Source organism: Oryza brachyantha, chromosome 1 (genome assembly GCF_000231095.2).
Source record: "Oryza brachyantha chromosome 1, ObraRS2, whole genome shotgun sequence".
Classification (NCBI taxonomy): Eukaryota; Viridiplantae; Streptophyta; class Magnoliopsida; order Poales; family Poaceae; genus Oryza; species Oryza brachyantha.
Genome location: NC_023163.2, coordinates 16,791,230 through 16,806,447, shown reverse-complemented (window position 1 = coordinate 16,806,447; position 15,218 = coordinate 16,791,230). Strand labels below are relative to the sequence as shown.

Sequence of the window (15,218 nt, the reverse complement as noted above, 5' to 3'; positions counted from 1 at the left end):
CTAAAAAGTGTCCAGCAATTTTTTTTGAGTGAACTATGGTGGTGTGTTAGATTGAGAAAAATTTTAGGAGAAGTGTCACGTCAAATGATGGATCAGATGTCGGAAGGGGTTTTTGAACACGAATGAAAAAACAAATCTTTTGAGCCTAATTAATCCGTTATTAGCACATGTTGGTTACTGTAGCGCTTATGGCTAATCATGGACTAATTAGACTTAAAAGATTTGTCTCAAGATTTCTTTCGTAACTGTGCAATTAGTTTTTTATCTATGTTTAATGTTTTCTTTAAATGTTCAAAAATCTGATATTTTCGGAAAAAATTTACAGATAAAATAGACTGTCGAACAGCTTGCGTGGAGAAAAAGGGGAGGGAAGAAAAAGAAACCTGGAAAGTGACACTCCTGCTGTTCCGGCCGCCACGTGGAGGCGGCAGCTGGCAACGTGACGAGCAGGGCAACAGTGCGACACTGCCTGCGCCGCTGCCCCCTTCTCTTCTCTCTGTACGGGCGACACCATATTAGGAGCATTTTTTATGCTTGGGTTTATAAGTAAAATTTTTTAATCTTAAATTTAAAATAAATTTTAGATTTTTTAAGTTTGTTTATTAAATTTGGCTTTAGATCATTATAAAACATGTTTGTAAAAATTTTATTTACAAGTTATATCTTTTTATAAACATAATATTTCATTGGCTTTTTAATACACGTTTGATCATCCTTCTTGTTAAAAAATTTACATAATTACTAATTATTTTTATATTATTTTACTTATTATTAAGTATATTTTTATATATCTATGTAACTTTATATATTTAAAAAATTAAATAAGATAAATAATTAAACATGTATAAAAAAGTCCATAAAGTATTTGACTTTTATCAGAAATAAATATACACCCCGATCAAACGGCGATGCGGCCGCACAGCAAACATCGCGTGTATCCTTGCGCCTTGCCGTGCCGCCATGTGCGTCGTGCTGTCTCCACGCCTCACCACGAAAACCGAAAAGGCGGGTGATATTTTTTCCTTTTTTGCAATGCCGCAAGTACCCCCCACCCAACGTGTCGGGCCGTTGGGCCCACCTGTCCGTGCCAGTAGCGTCGTCCCCGTGAGGGTGATTCTGCTGCTCCGGGGGAGGTGGTGGACTGGTGGTCCCCAGCAGCGGGCAGTACCGGTTCGATCCGGACCGTCGGTCCGATCATCACGTGGTGAAATAGTACGTCAAACGTGGGTAGGTGGGCACGGCCGGTGGGCCCGGCGGAACACGTGGCCGAGGAAACCCACGCGTCCCCCCATCGGACGCGGGGCTGCGACGCGTACGCCGCCAGGTCCGCCCGGTGGTGCTCGAGCCGAGCGCCTCATCAAGTTCGTTGAATCCGTACGTGCGATTTGTTTTTTTTTATTACGAAGGCCCTGTTCACAGATAAAAGTTTTATTTTTTAAGCATTTTTTAAATAAATCTAAACACTAAGGTAAGAAAATGATAACTTTGTATTCGGCATTTGGCTGTCTAGAGTAGCAAATTTTATCAAAAAGCGCATAGGGATGCGGACCATCTCTCACTTTTATAAAAAAAAGGCAACTTTTGTATGCCTCTATTACAAAAATGCCGTACCAAAACTTTTGTCACCAAAACTTTTATCATTTATCATTTAATATTTTAAATGAATCTAAACAGACCCTAAATAGAATTCTGATTTTTCAACTGAACAATGCCCCTGATTTAACCCTTAGTTTTGCCGATAGAAACTGTAATAGGATAGCCCATGAGTGTGCTCGTTTTGTTTCTGGCGATAACCAGGTGATAGAAACTGTAATAGGATAGCCCATGAGTGTGCTCGTTTTGTTTCTGGCGATAACCAGGTGGTAGAGTGGCATGTTACACCCCTAGTTTATTTGATTTGGTAATGGCTGATTGTGAAGCCATTAATATCTAATATATGAAGCTACGGCTTACTTAAAAAAAATAGTACAGGTGAAACATTAAGTTATTCGGGTTTTTAACCCCTTGATTTTTTTTTAATAAATAAGTACCGCCTCGGTTTTAAAATTATAAATTTTCTAGATTATTTGGCTTAAGTTAAGGAGAAGTAAAATTTTGGATTGATTTTATTTTATTTCTAAGCATCTGATTAACTCCAGAATCATTACAACGAATAAAATCGTGCGAATTAGTATAGAGGTGCTTATATTATGACATAAAACTTGAATTCTAGATATGGTTATATTTTCAAATGAATGAAAGTAAAGATACTCTTACGGTCTTATCTTTTCTTTATTCTAAACCTAGGCAAAACAGAATAAAGAATTATTTATAGGTAAAACTTTTACGTGTGTATTTCTATCATTCTAAAAAATACTATACAATATAAAAATTCTTTAAGTTTTAAATTTGGTATAAGCCTATATGGAGTTGAAAAAAACTACAAGATCCTGTATATATGTTTTCTATGGTCATGTGTCTAAACCTGCAACATGGTTAAAACCGAAAGTATTTTCCCCCCTGAATTCTTGAAACATAATAGTTGAGAATGTTGTGCACATGTGGCTTGTGAATGAAAGCTGATGTTTTAGTTGCCTCGTCATCATATTCTAAAGTGAGCGATAAGGATGTTCATTTCTGTTTTCCTTTTTTACTTTGAGAGAGAACTCCGTCACAAAATAACTTTTTTCTTTCTCATGAGCATGGCAGGCAGGAACAGTGCCACCACACAGGCCACAGCGAAGGGGAAGGCAAATGCCGCTCTAAAAATCCTACTACTACTACGCTAGCCAGTAACGGAAGAGACCGGACATGCGGAGATTGCGAGATGCCCAATCTGGCGAGAGGGGCTCGCGAGCCAGCGGAAGGCGGGCGGACGCCTGGCGGCCGGTCCCCGCGAGATTTTTGGGCAGATCTCCCGTGAAAATGACCGGTGCGTGTCTCTGTGTACCGTGTCCGTCCACAAGCGGCTTCATCGCACCAACCACCATCGTACCAGGAGCAGGAGCACGTAAATCCATATTTTAAGGTGACAAGAGAGACGAGAGAATAACAGCGGATTTTTAGTTAGTTACAGTACAGACTTCAAGACACATGTGTGTATGATAGATATGATCGGATATTAATTGTGTAGCATATGTCTATCGTATAAATGGCTATTAAGTTGGCTAAAGATGATTTAGGGCCAACAGTTCGCTATGCTATTGAACTTGCTACGAGTGTTTCTTTCTAATAGTTGCTCTCTCGATGGGGATTGGGGAGAGCAATTCCAAGTTTTCAACACTTGTGGCTTAAAGATGTGTTTGGTCCAAAGGATATATGGTCATCGGTTCTTTTTGGTGTTTGTTCATAAAAAAATTGATAAAGTTTGTCACCGTAACTTTAGATAGTTTTGAATAATTTAATAGTTGTTTGGTTGCAGATACATTAGTGGCAAGATTCTCATCCATAAGGTCATGGGGTGACTGAAAAAGCCAAACGACAAATTTACAAACGGAAAAAAATTATGAATTAAGACTTTTATATACATGTTGTAGTGATCCATAAACTAAGGCTAAAAATAAACTACGATAAAAAATCTTAAAATCAACTTCAAATTTAAGGTTGAAAATTTTATTTTTAGCTTATAAACATAAGTAGTAGCGAAAAGATATGGTTCAATGTCACACGTATCAATGACTCAGAAAAATATGGAAAGATTTTCTTAGTTTTGCCATGATGTGGCTAATGATATCAATTGTGTCATTTTTATTGGTTCATCATGGGTAAAGTGTGGCCGGCAATCAAACATGCACTCGTATCATTCCTTACCTAATTCATTATCGCATGAAAATGAATTATTCTATTAATTTCTCAAAACTGGCTCATTAAAATGTTAAATATTTTACTACTATTATAATAAAACAAAAAAACATTCGAACCATTATATCACTGCTCTATATTATCCAACACACTGATTAATTTCTTATAACATACTCTATTTTTTCTTTGCCAAATAAACCAACAAACGTTAACGTTCTCCAAAAACATATCTTGGGAGAACTTTTCCAACAAAACATGTTTTCTTTTATGTAAATCCAAATGTGAAGAAAGTCTCTGTGCCTTACGGATGAAACCGTATACTTAAAATGCAACACAGCCCCAGTTTCCTTACTTTTATCTTTAGCTATAAATCCAGAAAAAAAAGAAATCCTTTCTTTTCCATGTAGCATGAGCAGTTGAGGCACGTTGGTGTCAGAACCCACACAGCATCCTTCTGGTTGAAAGTCGATCGCTGCGCGAGGCCACGAGCCCAAAAGCCAATGGGCCCAAGGATCTTGAACTGATCACAAGAGCCGTGGACGAACAGTTCCATCGTGTAGCCGTGGACTGGAACGTAGGTTTGCCCTTACTAACACCGATGCGGTGGCTGATGACGACCGAAGGCTCTTATCGTTTTGAGGTCTTAGAGCAAGTTCAAACAGTATAAACAACGGCTAGCTCTAATTTATCTATAGTCAATCTAATAACCAATTTATACCATAGTTATCTATAAAACATTAATATAAGTGCCTACATGTCATACACACTAAGCGTTTTAGAGCCCATGCTGCAGCTGGCTACAAATTAGTAGTCACTGCTCTCTTTCCCCTCTCTTTTCTCTTCAAAATATATTTATAGCTAGCTTATAGTCTGCTATTGTACCTGCTCTTACGGCATCCATACTGTGTATTAAAAAGTGGTCCCTAGGCCAATCTCAGTGAGAGTTTTATGAGTAATAAATAGTGTGTTATGTAGATATTTTTGATGACGTGACATCGTATTGACAAAGAGAGAGATGAAATGAGTTTTATAGAGATAAAACCCTGTATGCACAGTTAATTAGACAACTTGTGTCTTACATGTAACATATTTTTAGCTATAAGGACTATCCATATAGATTAAAATATATTATCTCTTTTCTCTCTCTTCTTTCTCGTGAGAGAGCTGAGATTATTGGATGTGATTTGTGGATCTTAACTTATGTCTATTGTTATTTTTATACATCGTGCAAATTAAAATAGCAAAAAACCACCCATATGGGTCTCATCTATATGTACCAAGTAGTTCATATATATTAGTGATGCTCTTGGAATTTTATTCTAAATTTCATTTCATGTTTTTTAATCATGGTTTATTTTATAAATTTTACTTTTGAGTCACAGTGAACATATATATAAAAGTTTTACACGTAATTTATTTTTCATTAGTAAAAACACTATATCCCCTTGATGTTATATCATGGTGTGGCGGATTTAGAACAAATATTTTATCATTATCTTTTCGCATCTACTTATGATTATAAGCTAAAAATTAAAATTTTAACTTTAAATTAAGAGTCATAGGGTTTTATTATCGTAGTTTCTTATAAATTATTTTTTGTTTATAAATATATTATTTTTTTTTACTGAATAAGCCAAAAACCGTCCTCTTAGCAATGACGGAGCTGTTGCGAACCATAGCACATGACACCATTCGAAAACCGTATTGAAATTACCCTAATAAGATGATACGAGGCAGTCTTGCTCTTGTTCAATTCAATGGTTGGACTTCGAGGTGCAAAACACATAGTAGCTCTTCAACCTATGAACAGTAACCAGTGAGTGACCACAATCCATCATCAAATGCACATTTTGCAGTCCTTCCGCTGGCACAAGTAGCGCAACACTCGATAGAATGATAGTTGCCAGTTGCCACCCCGCCATGGTTATGAAACCACACGTTATTTGCCGGGTCCACTGGGACACACCTCCCTCTCAATGTTTTGGTAGATTTAGGCTTTTCATTATTCTACTATCTCTATTTCAAGTTTGTACTCTTTTTTATTTTAATAAATGATATTGTTGATTTTTTGACACAAGTTAATCCATCCGTTTTATTAAAAATTATGTAATTATCATTTATTTTGTTGTGCTTGATTTATTACTTAAGTATATTTTAATTATATTAAATTTTTAAATAAGACGAATTGCTAAACGTGCGTAAAAATGATAACTCTGTCATCTATTAAAATACGGATGGAATGGAGTATAGTTGATCCGTCTGTATAACACCATAGAGATAGTTAGTTGTCATCTGCAACGGGATATAAAATCATTGTTGCCACTTCACTGTCAATAACGTAACAACAAGTTTACATTCGAATATAACATAAGAAGGGTCTATTTTTCAAATCTTATTCTAGATATATTAAAATAAAGTAAAACCGTATTAGCACTGGTCACACATCTGCCATGTTATAACATGCGGGGACAAGTAGGCTTTTTAACAGAATAATTACTGTTACTATGGCCACGTGCGGCTGTCCCTGCTACTTACCTAGAGGAACTCGTTTTTCACGTATACGCATGGGTTTTCCAACCTGCTAAACGGTGTGATTTTTAAAAAATTCTCATAGGAAAGTTGCATTAAAATATAATATTAATCTATTTTAATTTTTATAATTAATAATTAATTAATCATATAATAATTTATTTTTATATTTTCTATAACTTACCCTAAATCTCCACAAAACGAACACAGCCTATATGGTTCATCGTATTTGCATGCCAGTTTCTTCCAAAACGAAAACAGAAATGCACGATTTTCCAGTGAAATCGAGCCCCTTTTCCTGGAAGCATCGGCCAGGAATCGCTTTTGCAGCAGAAGCTGCTTTTGGCCTGCTTTTGATCCTCCTCCAGAAAGAACCAAAGCGAGCGCAAAATCGTCAATCAACCGGCACAACCCTACCTGAAAAAGGAGATTCTGCTGGGCTGCTGCCTGCTCGGAGTAGACGATGTGTACAGTAGGAGTACTGGGTTCACATCAGGTGCTGTCACACTAGTGACTGCAACTTTAGCTGTACCCAGCTATCTAACCGTTCAACAAACAATGAATGCTCCAGATTCAACTACGTCATTCACCGTTTAGCTATTTGACTGACTATGAACCGAACTGCTTCAAAGATTACTATAACTACTTGTTTGTTTTTCTCTTTTTGATCTTATTTTTAAAAATTCTAAGAGATACCAAATATAGTTAAAAACAAAATAGAAATACACTTCTCTTTATAATATTTTGCACATAACTGACATAATGAGCTAGAGTGTTCAACTTTTCTCTCAGAAGTTGGGTGTAATTCATCCAACGAGGAAAAAAAAATCTAATATCAACTAGCAAAGTTACTGCCAAAGTAACCTAAATCCAAAAGTTTTGACGGTCCAAAAGTTGATTAATCATCTTCCAAAATCAATACGATGGCTTCTAAGTTCTACTGACAACCTGCAAATTAAGAAGATCACAGTGAGTTGTTTTAGATGCACTAGGGATGAACTACAACAGTATGTATGAGCTTTACTTACATGGTAGTTTTTGTAAGACTGCATATCATTGAAGTTTCTTGAATGAATTATGCGATAATATGACATCTTCAATAGGGATGGCAACGGGCCCGATACCCGATACCGATGTGTATTTACTCCATTAGGGAATGGGTATGAGATCATATCTCTCCCCGCGGATATCAAAATGGACAAGAATCCATCCCCAACGGGTATGACGGGTACGGAGACATTCTCTCTATACCCGTCCCCGTTACCCGTTGGGGAATCTGCTGCTGCTATTCATGCCTATATCAAAATAGGCCCAATAAGCATATATTGGCCTAAGCCCAATACAACCCATATAAAAGTCATACAATAATAATTTAGATGAGTGTGTACTCGGGTATGGGTACCCGACGGGTATGCAATACCCAGTTAGGGACCGGGACAAAATATCCAGTTACGGATGCGCTCCACTGGGGCCGAAATACCCTTTCCATGGTAAAAATGACGTCAAGCTTGACTCTCTCTCTGCCTTTTTCCCTCCAAAAAGCAGCTGCTGGAGTCAAGGGTAAATAAAAAGTGAAAAAGCAACAAGCAATGAATCTGGAGCGTCCATGGTTTGTTGAATGGTTGGATGACTGGGTACAGCCAAAGTTGCCGTCACTAGTATGACAGCACCTGATCTGAATCCAGGAGTACTAGGCTGCAAGCAGGCACCTTCAGTTGCCAATTTTCTGTTCATCTGTCCATGGCAGAAGTGCTCCCCACTAAGAGCATATCAGTGCAAGCTTCACATGGAGTGGTTCAAACATGTCACGTAGGACAAAACTACATCTTCTACAGTACATGATGCCTCAAGTGGATTTCATGAAAAAAATTGACACCTTTTTTTACTCTAACTTTCCCCACTCTTTTCCTTCTCTCTCATTGTCGGCTCTGCTCTCTTTCCCCTCTCTCCTCTCTTTCTCTCCTCCCCCTCTCCCGGCTCTCTCTCTCTCCCCTCATCGGCGCCGATAGCCATATATCGGCTAAGGCCATTTACACTGCGAATACTTGGCGCGTGGCCTTTGCACGCCACGGAGGACAGCTAGCGACACCTAGCCTCCTTCTCCCGCCCTAAGCTGCTTGGACCTTGACGAAGAAACGTGCATCCCGGCCTCGAGTGCGGTGAGGAACCTGCTAGGGCTGGGTACTGCCCGACCTTGCCTCCTCGCCGTGTGGCCCAGGCATGTAGCATCTCCCAAAATCGCTCTCACGCGCAAGGTCCGCCGTAGTCGTCGTCGCAAGGTCCGTTCATCGGTGGCGTCGCAAGGTCTGCCCGACGGTGGAGGTGGCGTCGCAAGGTCCGTGGTGACGGCATCACTGTCGCAAGATTTTATCCGCCATCGCTAGGGAGAGGGGCATGGGATAGGCTAAAGATGAGGGCGTTGCCATAAACCCATCGAGCTGAAGACGAGGTTGCCACCCCCGTTGATCCACGCTGCCCAAGCCTCGTTGGCGTCCGCTCGCGTTCCATCCCGCTAGAGGCTCTCGTTGAACGTCCCGGTGACTAGGAGGCTCTGGTAAGAAGGGTGAAGGTAAGATCCATGCCGTCAGCATCAATGTCATCATCGCGAGGATCGCCAGATCCACGTCAACGTCATCATCGTTGCGGGGAGAGACCGGTGGGTTGGGAGGATGGGACCGGTAGGGAGGGAGAGATTAACGAGGAGAGAGAGGAGGGAGCGATGGAGAGAGAGGTGGTGGGTCTTAATTAAAATTGTTATGAGTCCTATTTAGACTAGCTTCCACCATGAAAGAAGCAGTATCCGGAGTAGATTCTACATGGCATATGGGGGAGTACCTCCGCTGTGAATGTCCTAAGTATAATGTGGTATCTCTGTTTTAAAATATAAATATTTTTATGATATATAATATAAACTATGAAGATGTTAAAATCTTTTAATCAATTTAGTGATTAATTTTTAATATATTAAATTTATTAGATTTTCTTTGTAAACATCTGACTGTAATCATTAGAATGATTAAAATCGTCTGAATTGGTGCAGAAATGATTATATTACTATACCAAATTTAAATTATAAAAATAATTATATTTTTAAAACAGAAAGTAACACATAACACAGGAATGTACTGGAGTACACACTGTTTGCAGTACGTTCGCTTTTGAGTATTTAACCGAGAAACAGTCAAAACTCATATTTTTGCCGATTTGGAAACGAATCTGATGGCTGCCGTGCCTGTACACGTGGGCACGTGGCACGGCGTTCCTGTGATTCACTTGGGTAGCTGGCATGGCACTCCTTTCACTGCAGTACTCCCGTCCGGAAGAACAGAATATCGGCCGTGTCCATGCATCAACCGTACTCCATCCGTTTAATATTACAAGACTTTCTAGATTTATATGTATATCTAAATTTATTAGTATATATAAATCTTAAGCCTAGCGATCCGAATAAATTCGTACGATATATCTACGATTTAGCCGACGTCGCCGCATTTTGCCGCTGTGTGCGGTGTGCCGATAGTTTTGACGTCGCCGTGTTTTGCCGTTAGTCGTGCATACGGCCGTCGTAAGTATAGCAGCACTGCTGTTTATTTAAGCTGTGCTGCCAGTGCTTGGAAGTTGGAACGAATCCAAGGATATGCTGTTTCTGTTTGTTTAGTCCTATCCTATTCTTCCTCTTTATGGACACTGTCTGTTTATATGCTTGCTTGCTTAGGACAGTGGAGGTTAAGTTTACAATGCTATAGTCCTAGTACGATGAATCTGGGTTAAAATTTGAACTTTTTTATATCTTATAGTATTTCAATTTTCGGATTCTATCGCTCCAAATTCTTACTCCCTTCGTATTTAAATGTTTGACGACGTTAATTTTTTATACAAGTTTGACTATTCGTCTTATTCAAAAATTTACATAATTATTAATTATTTTTATATCGTTTCATTTATTGTTAAATATACTACATATGGAGTATATATGTTTATATATTTTACAAAAGAAAATTAAATAAGACGAATAGTCAAACATTTAAGGATAAAGGGAGTATAAGCCAAGTATTATTTAAAAGTGCTTATGATATCTAGATATTCTTGACTTTGTTATGAAATCCTGCCTTTTATGTCAACCAAGATTGGTAACCCAAATTGTTTAGTTTCTTTTCTCAATTTTATTTTTTTAAAAAAATCAAATTGGATTCTAAATCTTGACAAAACATATTCAAATCATGTGTTTCTATCCGTTTGTCCAGGTTTCCGCGAAATCTAGATGCCGCTTGTAAATAAGGGGTTTTGGATCCGGTATGGAGAGCATGAACCCGATCATGATCATCATGGTACATATGTTTGGCGGCCGAGAACAAAAGCGCACAAATGGCGGGCGGACGGCACAAGCATCCAACGCGCGACGTGACGGTCGGTGAGGTCGATCGGCCAGCAGCAACAGCGGAGAAAAAAAATGGCCGTGAGTGAACGATCGAGATGGGGTCCAAATCCGAGGCGGCGCCACACCTCACATGGACAGCACGGCGCCGCGGCCGTAGCTCCGCCGATCGTTTGACCAGCGAGGCGATGGCCGGTTCGTCGCGTCGCCTGTGTGCCTCTGCTCTGACAGAACTTTCACCGACCTCTGCTCCCAATCCCAACGACCATTTTTTTTTAAAAAAAACCTCTTTCGGATGATTATTTCGTTTTCATTAAAAAACAGAACATCTACTAGCGAAAAATAATTTTTAAATAAAAAAATTATATATGTAAAGCACGGCTGAAAATAAACTTTGTTAAAAAACCTTAAAATTAACTCTAAATTTAATATTAAAAATTTAAATTTTAGATTATAAATATAAGTATAGGTAAAAAAAAGAGCACCGACGAATAGGTAAAAAAAAAGAGCACCGACGAATGTAACGCGCGCGCCTTCTACACGCCGCAAGAATGGACATTGAGCGGCAAGACTATCGGTCGTCGGTCGCTCCCGTTGGAGAAGTCCTCTTCATCGGCTCTGCCCTCTGCAAGCCTGGGAGTACCATGTCCCCTCTCCAAGATTGCATCCTTTTATCTTTGTGCACAGGCATAGCAACCCATGCCTGGTTCTACCTACAAGTCTGTTGTGTCTTTGGTTGGTGTTCAATGGACTGAATTGTGATCTACACAAAGGCACCGTCAGACTAAAAGACTAAGCCACGTTTGTCTTGGGTCGATACGAAAACCGCAGTAATAAATTAGTACATGATTAATTAATTACTAGCTATAAAATAAAAAATAGATTAATATAATATTTTAATAATATTTTAAAATAGATTTTATAAAATAATTCATAAAAAACACTGTTTAACCGTTAAAAAAACAAGGAAATCTGGTAGTTAAAAGGTATAGCCAAAAACGGCCTAAGGGGTTGATCGTGGCATATTTAGAAATAAAAAATAATTTATAAATAAACCTTATATATATACTTATACATACTCAGCGATTAAAAGTCATGACTATATATCTAAACCAAATTTAAGGTTTAAAATTTAAATTTTAACTAACATAAGCACGAGACTAAACGAAAGATAAGACTCTAAGCTTAACTAGAAGGATAATCTGGGTTAAAGATAAGTACTACCACAGTACTAGTACTGATCAATTATGAACCATTGAACACCGGAAGGACTGGTCAGGAGAAGCTTGGATAAGGTTAGGCTAAGATTGATAGTCTTGTCACATTCACCACTAGAGTAGCTCAGTACTTCATATTAGGGCCAGTTCCATTTGGATAAAAATAAACGGAATGAATTTGCTCATATAAAATAAGGTAATTTAAATACTGCATGATTAATTACATGTTAATTATATAAAACTTAAAAATGGTTTATTTATTGGTTTTAAGCAATATTTCTGTAGAAATTTTTCGCTAAACCATAATTAATTATATCCTAAAAAAATCTCGTTTTACGTGAATAAATTGGTATAGCCTATTTTAACAGAAAGCTCGCCATATACACCGTTTGTGAGTAAATTGGTCCACCCTATTTGGCTATTTCAATCGAGAGAACTGTGTGAGCATGAACTAATGAATTAGCTCATTTGACGTTAGTTTAGTTTACATTAGCAAATTGGTTTAACACATTTTCAGCCTAAAAGAACTCGCGCTTTAGTACTCCCTTGGAGATAGCAAGTAGCCCAAATTCGTTCGTCGCAAATTAAGGCGTACGAACAACTGCAACTTGGTTGTATGTACCTGTACTTACCTGTACTTCGACCAAACGAAGCTGCAAACTACAATCGGCCAGCCTTATGGCAATCAAACATACTGCTAGTACAGTAGTACTCCCTAACTTTTAGAATTAACCATTCGTCTTATTCAAAATTTATATCAAATATATAAAATTATAATACATACTTAAAATTTTTATAATAATTAATCATATTATAACAAAATAATTAATAATTATATAACTTTTTAATAAGATGAATGGTTGAAGTACTCCGTAACACCGTACGAAGAATAGAAGAGTTCACGCTCACGACAATAACAAAGCAGATGTTGCAAGCATAGATAGAGCCGAAGACATTCTCACAGAACACAATAGCAATGCAGATGTTGCAAGTATTCTAGAATTCAATCATGTATGTTGTAAATTGAACTGTATATATCTTGTCTTGATTTTGAAAACAAAACCTGCCCAAATTCGAATCTTTTTTTCACAGGATGTTTACATTTCACCAACTTTGCCCTGACCAAACCTACCAAAATCTTTCTACTCTAGTGGCTAAAAGAATCGCTACTTGTCGGGATTTTGTACCAAGGGGGGAATGCGAATGCGAACCAATCAAGAAGCGGCGGCGGTGTGACCGATCGATCGATCGTCAGAAGAAGGTTGTGCCGGCGAGGCCGCGGTGGAGGAGGTTGTGGGCGATGTTGTCCCTGGCGCGCTTGGCGGCCTCGGAGCGGACGGGTATCTCCGGCGAGGTCTCGTCGTCGACGAGCTCGTACCGGAGCTCCGGGTCGAGCACCTCGCCGCGCGTCTCGCAGATGTTGTGCAGGACGCAGCAGGCGCCCAGCACGACGGGGAGGTCCTGGAGCTTCACCTCCGTGCGCTTCTGGAGGCACGCCCACCGCGCCTTGAGACGCGCGAACGCGTCCACGGCGACGCGCCGGAGCTCGTCCACCTTCTCGTTGAAGGCGTGCTGCGTCCACGTCAGGTTCTGGTGCGTGTAGGGGACCAGGACCCAGTCCATGAGCGGGTAGCTGGCGCCGCCGACGAGGCAGGCGTTGTGCATCATCCCCGCCGCGGCGCGCTGGTGCAGCATGGACTTCTCCAGCACCTGGTCGTCCGGCATGGAGCCCGGCCAGCCGATGCAGACGTCGGTGAAGGCGCCGTCGGGGCCGACCACCCCCTGGAGCGTGATGGAGTAGGACGTCTTCTGGTTGCGCTCCGTGTGGCGGCGGTTGAAGTAGGCGGCGACGGAGATCTTGGGCGCGATGATGGGGATGTGGGTGGTGTACATGGCGCCGATGACGCCCGGGACGCCGTAGGTCGTCTGGAACTTCTCCTTGAATACGGCGGCGGTGGCCTCGTCGGGCCACTGGAGGAAGCGCGGCATGAGGACGGACTTGATGGCGGCGCAGACCTCGAGGACGAGCTTGTGGCAGGTGGAGATGCCGAGGCCGAAGCGCTTGGAGACGAGGCGGAGTGGCTCGCCGGTGGCGAGGCGCCAGATGCAGACGGCGACGCGCTGGCGCACGGGGATGGCGGCGCGGAGCATGGTGTCCTCCTTGGCCACCGCGGAGCCCAGCGCCTCGCAGATCATGTCGAACGTCTCGCGCCCCATCCGGAACGCGCGGCGGAATTCCTCCTCCGGGTAGTCGGGGCTGTTGCATCGGTCCCACCACGCCTTCGACCGGTCCTTCACCCACAGCCGCCGCTGGTGGTGGCCCGCCCCGCCGCTCGCCCGCGACGGTGACGCCGACGCGGCGGCCGTCTCGGCTGCCCCTTCCTCTGTAGCCACGACCGCCGCTGTGGCGGCCGAAGCGGCGAGTCGCGAGCGCTTGGACCGCGCGGCGGCGTCGGACTCCGCGGCCGCATCGAAGCTCCCCTCCATCTTGGTGTAGTAGTCCATCATGGCCTGCGACTTGTGGTCGGCGTTGGACTCGAGCAGCGCGAGCTCCCGCCGGGACGCGTCGGCAGCGCCCGCGCGGTCGGAGTGCTCCTCCGCCTCGAGCGCCGCCAGCGAGGTGAGTATCTTGGCGATGGAGCGCTTCCTGCCGTTGCCCCCCTCGCCGTCTACTCCTCCAGGTCCGTCCTTCCTGGACGCGGCGGCACCGTCCGCCCCATCCCCTCCTCCCCGCTTCCGCTTCCGTCCCCCGTTGGTCATGGCGGCTGCGGCCGCAACGGCGTCGTCGAGACTGAGCGGCGATGCAGCAGCACCGGCGGCGGCGGCGTCCTGGAAGAAAGAGTAGTAGAAGGCGTAGTCGTCGTCCTCTCCTCCCCCTCCCCCTCCTCCTCCACCACCACCGCTGCTGGGGCGGGCGCCGGATGTGGATCTCATATACGCACGCACGCGGGGGTTCGCTCGCCTCAAAAGTCCAAGGCCACGCACCTCTTTCCCCTCACGCTCGGTCGCGTCGCGTCGCGTCGCGTCGGTGTGTGTGTGTGTGGCGCGCGCGTCGCGGTGGGGGGCGGCGTTGTTGGTGGCCTGTGCGCGTCAAGAAGATAGGGAAGGCGAAACCCTCCTCCTCCTCTTCCTCTTCCTCCTCTGCTGCCGCTGCGGCTGCTTGTGATATGGTGGTGGATGATGATGGATGGATGGCTCGATTGGGGGGGTGGGGGTCGAGAGGAGAGGATCGGAGGAGACTGGTGTGAAAGGGGGCGCCATATAAATACGCTCTGATCGGGGCGATGTTGACGGGGAGGAGGGGGAGGAGGAGGACG

General features: G+C 42.4%; 1 protein-coding gene across 1 annotated transcript; it reads right to left on the bottom strand.

Moving 5' to 3' along the window:
• Positions 1-12,898: 12,898 nt before the first annotated feature.
• Positions 12,899-15,218, bottom strand: LOC102713431 (protein ANTAGONIST OF LIKE HETEROCHROMATIN PROTEIN 1-like). Its single transcript, XM_040520150.1, has one exon. It carries the CDS (start codon positions 14,833-14,835, stop codon positions 13,153-13,155), a length of 1,683 nt encoding a protein of 560 aa, XP_040376084.1. The 5' UTR covers positions 14,836-15,218; the 3' UTR covers positions 12,899-13,152.